Genomic DNA, 16,554 nt, shown 5'->3' with positions numbered 1-16,554 from the left:
CTCGGGCTACAGTATGTGCACATGTAAAATATGGCCAGGCAGTTTCATTAATCTCCCAAAGAGCTCAATGTCAAAACCAGAGACTATTATCTCCTCAACTTGTGTAAACTCAGAAGACCACGGTGCCCCAGACTCATCCCTTTATAAACATACATCAGATATAACACATGCACGCAGTCTGACATACATTAGAGTTAAACCATACATTCCGTCAGTCCAAAATTATTTGTATATTCTTACTACACCAGTTCAGACACATACACAAACATTTACAATCACCTGAACAAGCTCACGCATAAACTATTGTGGAGTTGTATGCATAGGGCATTGGAAGAATATGAAAATAAATGTTTGCATTAAAATATCTGACTTTGCAATGCAGACATTGGTGTCTAAGCAAATCTAAACTGCGGTTTAAGACATTTGTGGCCTGGGGGTAAAAATGCAATTTTTCTGTTGTGTTGTAAAATTTGTGTATGGCCCTTTAAGAGATTTCTCTCCTATTCACGTGATAAGGTGCGCTGACTCTGTGTGCGCATGCGGGGATCCGCGAGAAAAACGTGGAACAGTCTGGGTGTGATGCGTGTCGTCGCGATCTGTTGTTTGAGGCATAGTTGTAATTACGGATTACGTGGATCGGTTGTGCACGTGGCGATTGAACCTCGTGGTGAGTGCTAGCGAGCATTTGGCCACTACCGTATTTTGTTTCATTGTATTTTGTTTCATTGTATTTTGTTTCATTTTGGTTGGTTTCATTTTATTTCTTGTAAACCCTTTTTCTCCCATCGACCGCTGTAAAACTTGTATGTAAACAGCAGTCAGATTAAACCTCCATAATTTAATAGTTTGCCGGGTTGTGCTTTATTTCTCGTACTCCCCGGTTACATTTGGTACCAGGAGTGGGGTATCTGACTGTTGGGAGCTCTTGGGCGTTTTATACATTTTTTTTTTGTTAAAATACGGTGGTGGTGAGTTGCAGATATTTATAGACGCAGAGGGGAGCAATTTCCTGTGCTGTGAGTGTCCAGTGTGAAGACATCGGCTGGGTGTTTTCTGACCAAGGGAGTGGATCGCTGGACGAGAGCAGGGATATCGTTTGTCTGTGACTGAGCTCAGGAGTGTGCTATCGGCTAGAGGCCTGTTGCGTCTGTACTGCATGAAGAGGATCCAGTGTTGCAGACATTTCTTGATGGAATATCCTTTGAACTGAACAAGGACAAACAATCTAAAGGACATTGTATTTGTGGACTTTTGTAATTGTGTTCAGCAACATGTCACAGTCTAGCAATGAAGATTCCGCCTTACCGGGTACTTCTGCTACTGGACAGAATGTAAATCCTGATGAGTATGATGTTCATGAACAAATCCAAGAATTGAGTAGAAAACATGCTGAAACCGTAGCAGCGATAGCGGGCCTAAATCGAGAGCCCAGTAGGTCCTATATCTACGTGCCGAGGGAAAGACACATTCAGTCTTTTAGTGGGGAATTCAGCAAAGACGGTAGAAATGTGGATGAGTTCATTGAAGAGGTAGAAAGAGTGTTGCTTGTTAGAAACCAGACTCCTGAAGATCAAGCAGACTTCGTTCTTTCTTTGTTAAAGGGTGCCGCTTTGGAGGAGGTTAGGTTAAGAAGGGGGGCTCAACCTCAGGGAACAGAGGATCTTTTTACTTACCTCAGAGATGCTTTTGGGGAGAAGCGTAGTCTTGCACAGCTACTGCAGAGTTTCTATACTCGTAAGCAATTAGAAGGTGAAGACCTGCGTATGTACTCTCACTCTTTGTCACAGATCTTGAACTCAGTCGTGAAGCAGTCCCCAGATGCCATTGCAAATGTGAATTCTGCCATTAGAGATCAGTTTGTAGAGGGGGTTAAAGATGCATCTCTTAGAAGGGAACTTCGTAAATTTGTGAGGGATAAGCCCCAAGCAACCTTGATTGAGGTACGAGACGAAGCAATCATGTGGTCTCTCGAAGACCCCAAATTGCGTGTTAGCAGAGCAGCTCTTCATCATCGTGTAACCTCTGAGTCTGCAGAAGCCCGCTGTGAGGCTATTGAGAAAAGCTCTGTCACGCTTGAAGAAGTCTTAAAGGTAGTAGCCGAGCAAGGGAAGGCCATAGGTGAACTAACTCAAGCAATTCAGAAATTGACGCTTCATTGTACTAATGCTGAAGTGGTGAGTCGCCCCAAGGCTAAAATGCAGCCCAGATTTGCAGATGATGGCCAGCCCATCTGCTTCAAGTGTAATGAGGTGGGGCACATAGCCAAAAACTGCGTGAGAAAGCTCAAACAGACAGTCAGGGAGGATTCTGTATCCTCCACGCCTCAGGGAAATGCGCACCCTCGGTCGCTGTGAGCCAGGCGATGCGAGGGCGGACTATTGGCTCGACTCAATTTAACTCTGATCGTGACCGTTTACTCCAAAATGCTGTGGGGAGGTGTCCTGTAGTTGACTTGAAGATTTGCGGAGTAGATGTTTCATGTTTGCTTGATACTGGAAGTCAGGTCAGTACGATTTCAGAACAGTTCTTCAAAGAGCATTTAGCAGGTGAAGACGAAGAACTGCTTTCTACATCCGGTTGGCTAAAAATTACCGCTGCAAATGGGTTAGATATCCCTTACCTTGGATATCTCGAGCTTAAAGTTGAGACGATGGGTATAACCCTGTCGGAGTGTGGGTTTTTAGTAGTCAGAGATGCACAGAGTTCATCTGCTGTTCCTGCACTCATTGGCATGAATATCATAGACCGATGTAGGCAGTTGGTTCATGCTGAATTTGATACCACTCTAGGTGGAGAGCTACGGTCTGACTGGAGAGAGGTCTTTCAGCAGGTGCAGAGTGCCAGTCGACTTGAAAAACGAAGTGTTGCACGAGTAGCTGGAAAAGAAACTGTGCATATACCTGCTTTATCGGTCTCCACAGTAATGATTCGAGGAATTAATTCTTCTTTACCTGAGGGTTCTTCCAGTTGGCTGTTAGAATCTGGAAATTCTTCTTTACCTGAGGGTTTGATCTTGGTACCGTCCCTTGTGTCCAACGTAAAACCCGTGTTGCCTGTTACAGTTGTTAATTTCTCCACAGAAGATGTGTGGTTGCAGCCTCGTGCCCGGCTGGGTACGTTTTGCCCTGTTCAGGTAAATCCAAACGCTTGTGGTGAAGTTAAGTTTCAGAGAATTTCAGCTGGAGTGGAGGAGGTAACTGTCGAAACAGAAGAGAGACAGGCGTTGGCGAATGGCATGCCGACTTTCTTTGACAAGCTGAATCTAGGTGGTACTGCTGAGCAACAAGCGGAGCTAAAAGCTTTGCTCTCTAGGTTTGTCGATGTGTTTGCATTGGCTGACGAGGATCTTGGATTCTCTGATAAAGTGCAACACGAGATCCATCTGGTAGATGATGTTCCGGTTTCGCAGCCATATCGACGCCTTCCACCCACACAGTATTGTGAGGTCAGAGAACATATCACCAAGCTTCTTAAGAAGGGGGTGATAAAGGAGAGCAATAGTGCGTATGCCTCGCCCATAGTAATCGTCCGGAAGACAGATGGTAGTCTTAGGTTATGTGTTGACTACAGAAAATTGAATTCAAAGACTAAACGAGACGCTTTTCCTTTACCACGGATAGATGAAAGTTTTGATGCGTTGCGAGGTGCAAAGTTTTTCTCGACCATTGATTTGGCGAGCGGGTACCATCAAGTAGCAGTGCGTGAGCAAGACCAACCAAAGACTGCGTTCACTACCCCTTTTGGTATATTCGAGTACTCTCGTATGCCTTTTGGGGTATGTAATGGGCCGGCCACATTTCAGCGCCTTATGCAAACTGCCATGGGAGATTTGATTTTTCAGATCATGTTGGTCTACTTGGATGATCTTCTTATTTACTCCTCTAGCTTTCAAGACCATCTTCAGAGGTTAGAGGTAGTTTTTCATAGGCTGAAGGAAACCGGGCTTAAGGTTAAGCTTGAGAAGTGCAGTTTCCTGCAAAAAGAAGTCAGGTTTTTGGGTCATCAAATCTCTGCTCAAGGCATTGGTACGGATCCCAGAAAGGTTGAGGCAGTGAGCCAATGGAAAACTCCTAGTACAGTGAAGGAGTTAAGATCATTTTTGGGTTTCTCTAGTTACTACAGAAAGTTCATTGAGGGGTTTTCCAGGATCGCAGGTCCCCTTCACGACTTGGTGAACTTTTGCCTGAAACAGCAGGGTACAGTTAGGAAGCATGAGTTTTGTACACTGTGGTCTGCCGAGTGTCAGTCAGCCTTTGAGTTGATGAAGGAGAAGCTTACATCCGCTCCAATATTGGGCTATGCCGATTTCACCCTTCCGTTTATTGTGGAAACTGATGCGAGTAATGAAGGTCTAGGAGCAGTTTTGAGTCAGCAACAAGGCGATGGTACGAGAGTTATCGCGTATGCTAGTAGGAGACTGCGGCATGCAGAGAAGAATGACCGGAACTATAGTAGTATGAAGCTCGAACTGTTAGCTCTCAAATGGGCTGTTTCCGAGAAGTTCCGTGGTTATCTGTTAGGCTCAAAGTTTGTAGTCATCACGGATAACAATCCGTTATGTTATCTGAAGACAGCGAAGCTGGGTGCCATAGAGCAGCGGTGGGTGGCCCAGTTAGCCGTCTTTGACTTTGATGTTAAGTACAGGCCCGGACGGCAGAATGCTGCTGCCGATGCACTCTCTAGACACCCATTTGCAGGGGAGTCTGTTAACTCGGATGATGCAGAATATGACGACTGTATTGCCATCTGCAATGTGGTAAATAAGGGTACACTTTTGGACTCAGCGTTGTTATCCGCTGGGGATCAGTGTTGTAAAGTGAGGCAGATTCGTGCTTTAGAGTGTGGAGTCAGAGTAGAAGGGACTGATACTCGTGGAGGTACGTTCACTCTCCCGGGCTATACAAAAGCAGAGTTGAGCGAGTTTCAGCTGAAGGACCCGTTTCTCAGTCGTTTCAGAGAATTCTGGGAAAATAACCGAAAGCCAACTTATCAGGAAAGGCGCAGCCTGCCTAAGCCTGTACTGTCCCTTTTGAAGCATAGGAAATGTATTACAGAGTCCGAAGGGTTGCTCTATAGGGTTGTACATGATCTACATCATGGTGAGTGTCAGCAGCTGATTGTACCTGTTTGTTTGCAGGAACGAATCCTGGAGAGTGTCCATGACAAGATGGGACACCAGGGTATTGAGCGCTCTCTTAACCTGTTGAGGCAGAGATGCTTCTGGGTTGGCATGTATGAGGACGTAGAGAGGTGGATCAAAAGGTGTCAACGGTGTATTTTGACTAAGATGCCTCAGCCGAGGATTCGGCCTCCCATGAAACCGTTTCTAGCGTCAAGGCCTTTAGAGGTGGTGGCTGTAGATTTTACACTGCTTGAACCGGCCTCTGATGGTCGTGAGAATGTGTTGGTAGTAACTGATGTGTTTACCAAGTTTACACAGGCTTTTCCTACCAAAGACCAGAGGGCAGACACTACAGCCAAGGTTTTACTCCGAGAGTGGTTCATGAAGTATGGCATTCCAGAGAGGTTACACTCAGACCAGGGGAGGAACTTTGAGAGTGAGGTGATAGCTGAGTTGTGTAAATTTTATGGGGTGAAGAAAACGCGAACTGCCCCTTACCGGCCTCAAGGCAATGCTCAGTGTGAGCGCTTTAACCGGACGCTTCATGAGTTGTTGAGAACTCTTCCCCCTGAAAAGAAGAGACGTTGGCCAGAGTACCTTCCTGAGTTGGTCTATGCATATAATGTAACCCCACATGCGACGACAGGGTACTCGCCATACTTCTTGTTGTTTGGTGTAGATCCACGTCTTCCTGTAGATGCTCTTCTGGGTCGTGAACAAACTGTGGATAGACGACAGGATTGGTTAGTAATTCACCAGAACAGACTCAGGGAAGCTCATGAACGAACAAGAGAGTTCGCAGAGCAAAAAGCTCTTGAGAGACTTGCTTCCTTGAATGATAAGGTTTACTGTCCTACTGTTGATGTTGGCCAGAAGGTGTATTTGCGTCACAGACCTGTTGGCAGAAACAAGATACAGGATGCGTGGGCTCCTACGGTACACCGGGTCATAGAAGTGCAGGGTACAACGTACACTGTTGAGCCTCTTGAGGGGGGCCCCAGTAAAAGAGTTCACAGAGTTGATGTGCGTCCTTGTGAATTGCCTGATGTGGAACCAGTGGTAACAGACAACAGCTTTTCGTCTCCACAACCTGAGTCTCAGGTTGAGCAGGTTGAAGCTGAGGGTTCTGATCCAGATTGTGTTGTTTTAGAAGAGGTGACAGTTCCAAACCTCGAGGAGACAGAGGGTGTGGATGTGGAGATGGCCAGCCCAGTTGAGGAGGCTTATGTTGTTGGCTCTTATCCTGTTTCAGAGGGGGTGGAGGAAGCTTCTGAGTCAGGTAACTTGTCTAAGTGTGTGGTTATTCCTAAGGTAGACATACCTGTGTCTGGAAGACCAGTTCCTGCACCCAGAAGAACCAGCCGGCCTAATGCTGGTGTGCATTCAAACCCGTATAAGGAACCAATGTCTGTTTGTAATTCAGTTTCGCTTAGCCCTGAAGTATTTTCACAGGTATTAACAAGCCTTGGTACTGTGTTCTTTAGAGAAGCTGTAAAAGAGGTTAAAAATATGTATTAAGTCATTGAGGACAATGACTTTCTGCAGGGGAGAGTGTGGCCTGGGGGTAAAAATGCAATTTTTCTGTTGTGTTGTAAAATTTGTGTATGGCCCTTTAAGAGATTTCTCTCCTATTCACGTGATAAGGTGCGCTGACTCTGTGTGCGCATGCGGGGATCCGCGAGAAAAACGTGGAACAGTCTGGGTGTGATGCGTGTCGTCGCGATCTGTTGTTTGAGGCATAGTTGTAATTACGGATTACGTGGATCGGTTGTGCACGTGGCGATTGAACCTCGTGGTGAGTGCTAGCGAGCATTTGGCCACTACCGTATTTTGTTTCATTGTATTTTGTTTCATTGTATTTTGTTTCATTGTATTTTGTTTCATTTTGGTTGGTTTCATTTTATTTCTTGTAAACCCTTTTTCTCCCATCGACCGCTGTAAAACTTGTATGTAAACAGCAGTCAGATTAAACCTCCATAATTTAATAGTTTGCCGGGTTGTGCTTTATTTCTCGTACTCCCCGGTTACACATTGATGAGATCTTTTTGAAACTTTGAAGACATGTGTAGGATCTGTATCTCAGGAGAACGCTATGAGAAGCAAGAGGTTAGGGAAGCATTTGCTCTCCATCTATTCTCAGTGCTGTCTATGAGAAACAGTAGGGACATTAAAGAGGTGCGGTTCCTTTGGGGAATTGACATGCAAATATACACATTTCTGACATGAAGCATCCTCTAAATTTTTGGGAAATAAAGTTGAAGCGTTAAAAGGTAGGAACTCGTGATATTGTTGGGATCTCTTCTAAAACTCTCCAGAGAATTAGTCTTTTTGTCAGAAGAAAAGTATTAGAAGCATGAGACTTATGATAAAAGTCTTTAAGATGGGTCTAAATTTAATCTTGGCTTACAAGTGATGTGGCATGGAAGTTATGGGAATAGCTAAAGCAGTTTGACCTGGTACAGCTCCTTGGTCTGCTAGAACCTTCCCCACGCACCCTAAGGGACCTCCAGCTTGCCAACACATCTCCTCATCTCTGTTCTCAGGACCGCATCCAGTCCATCTGAGCACGGCCCACGGGAACTAGTTATGACCCCAGCCCCAGTGTCATTCTTCTTATGCCTGTCCGACCAGGAGGCAGCTCTCTAGGACTATATAGCTGTCAGTGGTAATGGAAATTATCATGTGAAATCATTATTAATTTATGAATTTTGTCTTGCACGCTCACATGCAGCCTGAAGCATAACTCTATTTTTATAGCCACTGACATTTAAACATTATAGTGTATCTTATTTGCTTTCTGTGTGGTTTTGAATGGCTTAATGGTAAAGGAATGTTAGGTTGTAGAATAGAGTTTTGAGCCAAGATGTAAAACAGCTCTATTTTTAACTAGTATTCACAAACAATACAGTGGTAAATACAGTTATGTAATGCAAATATAGTATTTTAAGAGTATTTAATTACAAAAACTTGCATCTTCAAATTCTTATTACCAACATCACCAGCTATTGCTCTCTTGTGGAAAGTCAACACAATCTTATGGCAATTTGTAACTATTTTACAAGGTGTCTAATCTGAAAGAATACGTGCAATCTCACTTTTTTATTCAATGTGAAAAGTGAACCGTCAGAGTTCATATTTTTTAAGTTTTTTGAGTTGAATGAATTCATGAAAAATCACAACCTTGTAAAAAAATATTTTCCTGTAACAACAGATTGCAAGGCCAAGTTCCTATGTTCACTATAGTCTCACAATAGTTCACTCAAAAAAATATTAATTCTGTCATCTATTACTTGCCCTCATTTCATTTCATGACTTTCTTTCTTCTACAAAACACAAAAGAAGATACTTCATGGCATTATGTTTCTATTAATATGACATTAAAGTTGGGAAATTGCTACCGATAGAACGCACTGAATACAAGAAGTGATGACAAGAGGGAACAGAAAACACTTTTTATCTATTAATTGAGGGAGAGACTAAAACCTTGTGTGTGTGCGTCTGGTCGGCGCCAAGCAAGGCCGAGTTAAAGGGTGTTCATGTGTTAAGACAAGAGGTGACAGAGTCTGCCACCACAGAGGCTGCCGACAACCCAAAGGTGTCATCGAATATTTTTCCACTTCAAAAACTGAGAGACCATTGTCATATACTGTATAGTCTCGGTAAATGTGGGACACTGTCATGGGAAATACAGTGAACTGAAACAATTCTGCATGTAAACGATGAGGACATCTGTTTAAAGGCAATCTCTGAGTTTCAGTAGACAATGTACAAACTAGTAAATAGTCAGACTTAAAGGAGTAAATTACCATTGACTGTAAAAAATTTAAAATACTAATAGTGGAGGTGCATTAGCAACCCCGATGAGTACTAAATATTTGCATTAGTCTAGAAAATCCATGCAAATACACAGCTTCAGTATCCATTGCTTATTTACGCTCTGATTTCCAGAAATCAGTTGTTCGTTTCGCAACCGACTAGATGACATCATACATGTCATAAAAGACAGCAAGTGATGTTAGGCCAAGAAGGAAAATGTACAAAAAATCGAAATATCTGACAGTGACCATTGTAACAGACAACAATATGATATAGTCTGATCTTGTCACTATTGCAGTTAGTTCTAACTGTGATGAGACACTAGAGATCTCATTTGTGATTGTTCTTATGAGGAGTCGCAACATTTTAAGTCTGTATGTTAAATTGGTGAATGTCAGTGAGCTTAAACGGTGAGAGAACATGAGTACATGGAAACAAAGAGTATCATCTGTTATAGCCTGAAACACAAAGCAAGGCAGTGTTTCAGGCAACAACAGACACTTTGTGTGCATGACTACCAGAAGCTGGTGAGTGTGATACTGATGTACAATATTTGCATCAACCCCTGTATACACGAATCTAGGTCATTATTTAACGTTTCTTTAATATTTCTATACAAGATCAGACCTAATGAAGCAGTCCGAGTTCTAATTACCCTCACGTTACTTTGATGTGATACACCTGCACATCCGGCACATTAGATCTTTCTTGTGTCACACTGTGTCTACACCGAGTACGACAATTATTGTATCATGCTGCACCACACTGAAACAACTTTTTCCTGTCTACACTAGACGCGCGAAAGCAAGTCTTCCAAAAAGAACCTCAACGTTAAGTCTTTCCACTTCCATTTTTGGCAAGCGTCATAAGAACAAGGCATCATTTTACTGTCTTGACTTTGTTGTGTCGCTCCGTGGGTGCAAAGACATTTCTAGAGACCAGTGCCCGTATTTATAAAGTGTGTCAAAATTCTAAGGCTGACGAAATTTTACTCTTATTCTTACACTTAAGTGTTTAGACTCGGTCTCAGCTCCTAAATTATTTAAGAGAGCTGAAGAGGTCTCGTAACCTTGTTAAGAGTAACAAGATGGCAGTTCAGAGGCAGATAACATAGACTTTACAACAAAGAAACAATGTGTTGGAATGATATGTCGAAAGGCAGTTAATTGAATAATATAATAATATAAAAAATATATATTTTTTAAGAATTTGCAGCAGATTTTGCTACTTTCTTTATATAGCCTACAGCTGTGAGTGTAATAGGATGTGATTCAGCAGCTTAATTATTTAAACTAACTGTTAAATGTTAAATGGATACATATTTGTAATATTTTTTTACTTTTACATCTATTTCACCATCGATTGAAAAATGAAATTGCAGGTCACTTTATGTATATATCTTCATTTGGGTTAAGGTCCATTTATATAAAATTTTCCACAAAATGGAGCAGATCAATATATCAATCACTTTTAAAAGCTTGCCGTTGTAAATCATGGGAAGGTAGACTGTCTGTTTTCAACACAGATTTTATTGTACTTGCCCAATAACACAATTTTGGTTTATTTTACCCAAATTAGTTTTGGATTGCAGCTTTATATATAAATTGTAATTTATGAATGGGGCCATGCTGCTATGACTTCAACCTTGCTGGCTCCCTATTGGCTGATTCAGAGGTGAAGGGCGGCCATTTTGTGTTTAAATCATTCTAGTCCTTCAAGTCAGAACTTAATTATCAGTCTTAAACTTTACTGAAAATTGCTTTTGGCTTTTCTATAAAAGTCTCAAATTCTTCATCTTACTAAGATTTTTTGACACTTAAGTTTGTTTAAGACTACTCTTCAGATAATTTTTGAGATGTTTTATACATGTGGGCCCAAAAACATCAGAGAAATGTTGAGATTGGCTCTCATGATCTGGGCAAATATGCCCTAAAACGCTAGCAACTACATAGCGACATTCTTAAAAAAAAAAACTTTATTTCCGCCTGCTTAAAAATTATCTGGAAAGCGTGCTTTGTACAAGAAAGTACCACTACAAATTTCAAATGAAAAAGTTAAAGGCTCATATCTCAGGAAGTACATACTGTATCTTACCCTTGGTTATTTTAAGACACAAGTTAGAAAAACGGGAAATCATATCCCATGGCAGGTTAAATGCTGTGATGTTTTGATCTGAGATGTCCCTGTTAGGGCACCAAGGTCACAGGCAGTTCAGGCGGAGACATTTCCATAACTTTATGACAGTACTTACACAAGAGATCAGACAAATGTTTCCTTTCAGAGCAGTATGGGATGATAGAGAGAAATTCAGAGAACGAGAGAGAGAGCTAGCATAAGTGCCTATCTGTAACCAGAGCCAGGTCTAAGCAATTATCTCCGATAATTAGATCGCAAGCCCAAAACAGAGCCAGATACACACACACCCGTACAGGCCCTTGGCTCCTGTACAACAACACAAGGACCTTTAATTCACTCTACCAAGGGACACTCAAGCATAAGGCCCAATTAGGAGGGCGAGCGGGGCACCAAAACAGCTGGCCTTGGGTTCCGGAATGTACCCACTTTAGCCCATCGAATATTTCCATAATAAAGCTGACCTCGGATGAATATAATATGTGTGTGCGTATTTCGGGTGAGCCACTCAACAGTCAAGCCAAAGGAACACAGGCAACTGTATTAGACGGAGCCTGCATTGGGACTTAAATTAATTGTTCTCTCCAAAGACCAAATAATACACAGGGTCTTCAAATGTCTGTCTCTAGCACTCACAGAAAGAGATGAGTGGGGCTTTCATTTTATAGACAGAACAGAAGAGCTGATTCACTGTTTGATTGGATGATGGATGGGGCAAACAAGATGGAAAACACACTAGGAGAAACAGATGTCCTTCAGACTAGACTGCATGAAATCAAAATGGGAGGATTGTGGCATTATGAGATTTGCCGCAACAAGCATTTGTGGCTATCATGTATGTTGGCTTTGAGGTCATCTGTATGCCAGTGTGTTTGTCAACATTGACAAAATTCACTTTTAGAAGATGAATGAGCATCTTGCAGGAAATGAAGATTGATTATTCATGTTGCACAACATACTGTACATTTACGTCCAATCAAATGCACTTTCTAGAATGAGGAAGATCCTCACCTCGTAACCAACAAGCAAATTGCAATTCATGGTTTCTGAAACCTATTAGCTAAAAGATGAAATACACCAACACAGGAAAGACAACTATGCATGGTAAGTGATTTCAGGATTCATTCAGTTGTGTCTATAACTGCTTTTACACACCTGTGAGCCATTTATCTTTGTCGTTGCTCGGCCGATCAGATCATTTAAAATAACAGAGCTTTGTTTTAAACATAGGTTTACTGTATGAAATTGTTCAATTCGATCTGCTACTCCAAAAATGGCAAAACTGCTCCGGAGGAGGCAGCGGATCTTACATATTGGTCTGTAACACGTTGTCCCCTCCTATTGTTGTGACCAGACAACAAAAGCTTTGCTGCGAGGTTGTGAGGATTATCGTTTGTACAAGGAAAAACATTCAAATGTCAGCATGTGATTATGCCACAACAAATACACTCATTACAATACAGATAGATGTATTATACACACATCAACTTAGACTGATACATCTCTCCAGTTGTTCAGTGTTGAAATATCCAACATCACAAGACAGGTTTAACCCCTATAATAAATAAGGACTGCAGTATAACCTCACAATGACCTGGAAATCCATGTATGTTTATGTAAGTCCGACAACGTTCCACACATTCCCAGCCACACTGGGTCACACAGGGATTTCTGTACTGTACCTCTTTAAGAACAAGGCTTTAGAGTGAACTCTATTTACCTGCATTTTCATGTCGAGCGAACTTCTCTGCTACCTTTCTTATCATACAACAGCTTCACATTATGGGGGATTGTATTGATTGTAATGCTATCTTGATCTTTTTGCTTTCACATCTCTGTGATGATGATTTACTGTACAGTTCTGCCAATATCACAGTTTTATACGTACAAACTCACAGACACAAATGCTAGAGCTAAACTTGACAAATGAAGACTCGTGAAATCACACTGGTGTGTTTGTGTGTAAGAGTAATGCTTAAAAGAAGTGAGTTAACTAATCTAATATCGAACTGGTACTAGCCATTCAGTTATATTGGGTCCGGATGCAGGATTCAGGTTTATGAGAAACTTTAAGTCCACGATTCCCACGCATTTTTCTGATCACTTGAAGCAATGAGTGGGGTTGTTCTTCGGTAAATTTAATTCACACAGTAGGAGTGTAGTTAAACAAGTCATTCTTCTGTCTTAATACACCATGTGTTGCTGCTCCAGGGAACACATTCCAGTCTTGGATTGGTAGAAGATGCCATTGTTTAAGTACATTAAGCCTAAAGCAAAAAGGACACTTTTCACTTTATGAACATGTCATACAGGCATATTAGCTCAATTTATTGCAACTACATACACTTGCTCAAGTAAACATGTAATTATAAATGAACTTCTCTCTCCTGGGTTCGCCTGAAGAGGGGAGGTTCAAGTGGAGTTCATAGGTCAAAGGGTCAAAGCATTTGGGTGTCTGGTAAGCTTGGGCGGGGGTGTCTGTGAGTAGGCGGGTGAAAGAGAGAGAGATTACAGGTAGAAGACAAAGATCTCACTAAGATATAAAGTCGTAAGTCAGGTTGATTAACTGAAACAGCAAATGTCGACATGTTCAAAAATCAAGACATAACATACATGCTACTATACATTCAGAATGGAATACTAAAGCTATGCACAGAATATATTTGATGCTGCCTGCTAATAAAAACAGAGCACGGAAAGCAACAATGAATGTTATTGCACATTGCATTGTGGGATGCAATTGAGCAATATGCAAACTTGCCTACAGCACATTAGCCAAAGGTTACTGCAAACGTGGTATATAAGAAAAGTGACATCAGAGAAAGTTGTATGAAACTAAGTCACCCTAAACTGACCTTAAAGCGTATGTAACAAACGTAGTTTCTGCCATTCTTATATTAATCTTGAAGTAGTATTGCATACTTCGTATCTTTGAAGAGTCTTTAGTTTCATCACATTTTTTAAAGCTGTACGATTATTTTCGAAAACAGGAGAGCCCTGAACGCCTTTGGGGGGGGGGGCGGTACTACACCACGAGCACACAATACATCATATCATTAAGTTCATGTTGTGTAACTTATGCACGTACACGCCGATTTGTCAAAAAAATAAAGCCTTATGAGTTTTAATTTCCGCGTTCGGTTCCCCTCCATCTATCAGTTTCAAACGATCTCCAAATCCCGCGTTATATCCACCGTTTATATAACTTTCCTCACCGAAATGCAGTGAGCAAACAGACACTCTCTCAGCTCTCTCTCCTTCTCTGGCTGGTTGACATGTGCGCACGCTCCTTATCTCACTTGTTGAAACGTCGGGGTGCTCATTCATCTCACTCTCGCAGGTTGACGTGTGGGCGTGCTTTTCCGGTAGAGTTGTCCAATAAGGGACTAAAAAAAGTTGTTACGTAAGGAGATTTCATGTTCGAAAAAACTTTCAGAATCCTATACGAACGCTAGGGGATAGTAACGAGCATAGAAATACTACGTCCAACTCTTTTTTGGACAAGTTGACCATGTCAAGCATGAGAAGCGGGCATGTTTAACAGTGTAAAGAAGTCTGAATACATTAAACACTGTGGCACCTCCCCTTTAATCTTTTGCCAGTGTTGTACTAATAAAAAATTACATTATTAGTTGTGCTAGTTGTTAAGAGAAAACTAATTGTGTAAAAGATGCCTTCTTTATGATTTACTGTATAGGCAAAACATGCACTAAGCAGATGTTAAGATCATGACATAAATTTACAATAAATTGTGGATTCCACAGATTCCAGCTGGTGCTTAATGCTCCATTTATGTGTCATATTTTAACTGACCATAAGTAGTGGGTGTAAGAAGGCTTCTTGATGTCTAAAGAAAGGCTAAGAAAAGTTCAAGTGAAATTGTGCTAACTTAGTTTTTGATTTCACAAGTATTGGCTTTGCAATTGTTGTGACTGTTTCTGACACTTTGACATTGCCCAAGAAAAAAGCTGGAGAGCTTGAAACGGGTGTTTTCCATAACAACACAATGCAAGGCAAAGTTTAACGGGATCCATCTGGTATTTATATAGAAATGCAAGCACATTTGTAATCCAAAGGTTAGAATGAAAAGAGATAATGGGTCCTGGAGTCACACAACCGGGTTAGGCCTATCATCCCGTTCTATGGTACTGAATGATGATCATATTCATATACCTTGCAATTTAATGTAATCCATGGTACCATTAAAGAAATATATATTTCAAATAAACCACCAAAACACAAAAGCAGTTGCTTTCCCAAAGCAGCAAAACTCTGGGGTCAGTTGTTCTGTCATCCCTCCACCTCCCAAACTCCACCTAAATACTTGCTTTATATACTGTAAGGCATTCTAACTTCTGATGGATATAACAGAACTTCGGTTGAAAAGCTTCATCAATCCCCTTCTTTAAAGACAACAAGGAAAGATTATACCAACAAACTCCTGGCCTACTTTTGACAACTTTTCACCTGTGTTTGTGTTTCCAGAGAAGACAAGACGAGACAAAAAGAAAGCAATATTTCATGCATGAGAACTAAATCTCAGGGAGATGACACTCATTTCCTCTATGGGTGAGGGTGAGAGGGGCCAGCGGGACAGGAAAAATGACCCTGCCAAGCAGCGGAGTTCATGAGAGTTTGAACTTTTGGCTCCTGGTCCCCCTCTGATTGCTTTCTCTCACCAATCACTCCAAATAGATTTGCTTATAGAGCCTCTGCTGCTTAAATGAAAGCTGATCGGTCCCATCCGGCGACTACTCATTTAATAAAGTTTGCTTTTTGTCAAAAGCCGCATGTGACTGTGATTAAGAGATAAAGCAGCAGTCAGAACGTGTAATAAGGCTTGTTATGTCTTAAGTGCATGTAAATTCATTGCAAGATGCGTATGAAGATGTATGAAAGAAAAAAGAAAGCAAACACTCATGGAAAACATGTAGGAATGAAAACTAAAGTAATCAAACTATGATGCAAGACACGTGAGGCATGTTGTTTAACAGTAGCAATGTGATTTTTGTTGAAGCATTTATATGAAACAATTTGTGATCCTGGATCACAAAACCAGTCTTAAGTAGCACGGGAACATTTTTAGTAAAAGACAAAAATACATCGTATGGGTCAAAATTATCGATTTTTCTTTTATGCCAAAAATCATTAGGATATTAAGTAAAGATCATGTTACATGAAGATATTTTTTAAATTTCCTACCTTAAATATATAAAAACTTTATTTTTGTAAATGGATGGCCTGCCACAGTGCCCCTGATTAACAACTTGCAAGGCAATGGTCTCAATATTTAGAGTTTTAAACGTTGTATCTTGTATTGTCCTATTCGAACACCTCATACATCATTAGAAAGCTTATTTATTCACCTTTCATATTATGAAAAATATCAATTTCGAAAAATGAACCCATAAGACTGGTCTTGTTGTCCAGGGTCACATTTGTTTATTTTTATATTTGGATATCCTTGACGGGTGTGATGAGAA

The 16,554-nt window shown here is 41.2% G+C and overlaps 1 protein-coding gene across 1 annotated transcript; it reads left to right on the top strand.

The window, feature by feature from the left end:
• The first annotated feature begins 532 nt into the window (after positions 1-532).
• On the top strand, positions 533-7,118 carry LOC130419781 (uncharacterized). The gene is made up of 2 exons (XM_056746750.1): positions 533-1,940; positions 6,650-7,118. The coding sequence occupies exons 1-2, from the start codon at positions 1,272-1,274 to the stop codon at positions 6,773-6,775; spliced, it is 795 nt and encodes a 264-aa protein (XP_056602728.1). The 5' UTR covers positions 533-1,271; the 3' UTR covers positions 6,776-7,118.
• Positions 7,119-16,554: the final 9,436 nt, after the last annotated feature.

Source organism: Triplophysa dalaica, chromosome 4, assembly GCF_015846415.1.
Source record: "Triplophysa dalaica isolate WHDGS20190420 chromosome 4, ASM1584641v1, whole genome shotgun sequence".
Taxonomy (NCBI): Eukaryota; Metazoa; Chordata; class Actinopteri; order Cypriniformes; family Nemacheilidae; genus Triplophysa; species Triplophysa dalaica.
Note: the sequence above shows the minus strand (reverse complement) of the source record. Positions and strands in the feature narration are given on the sequence as shown.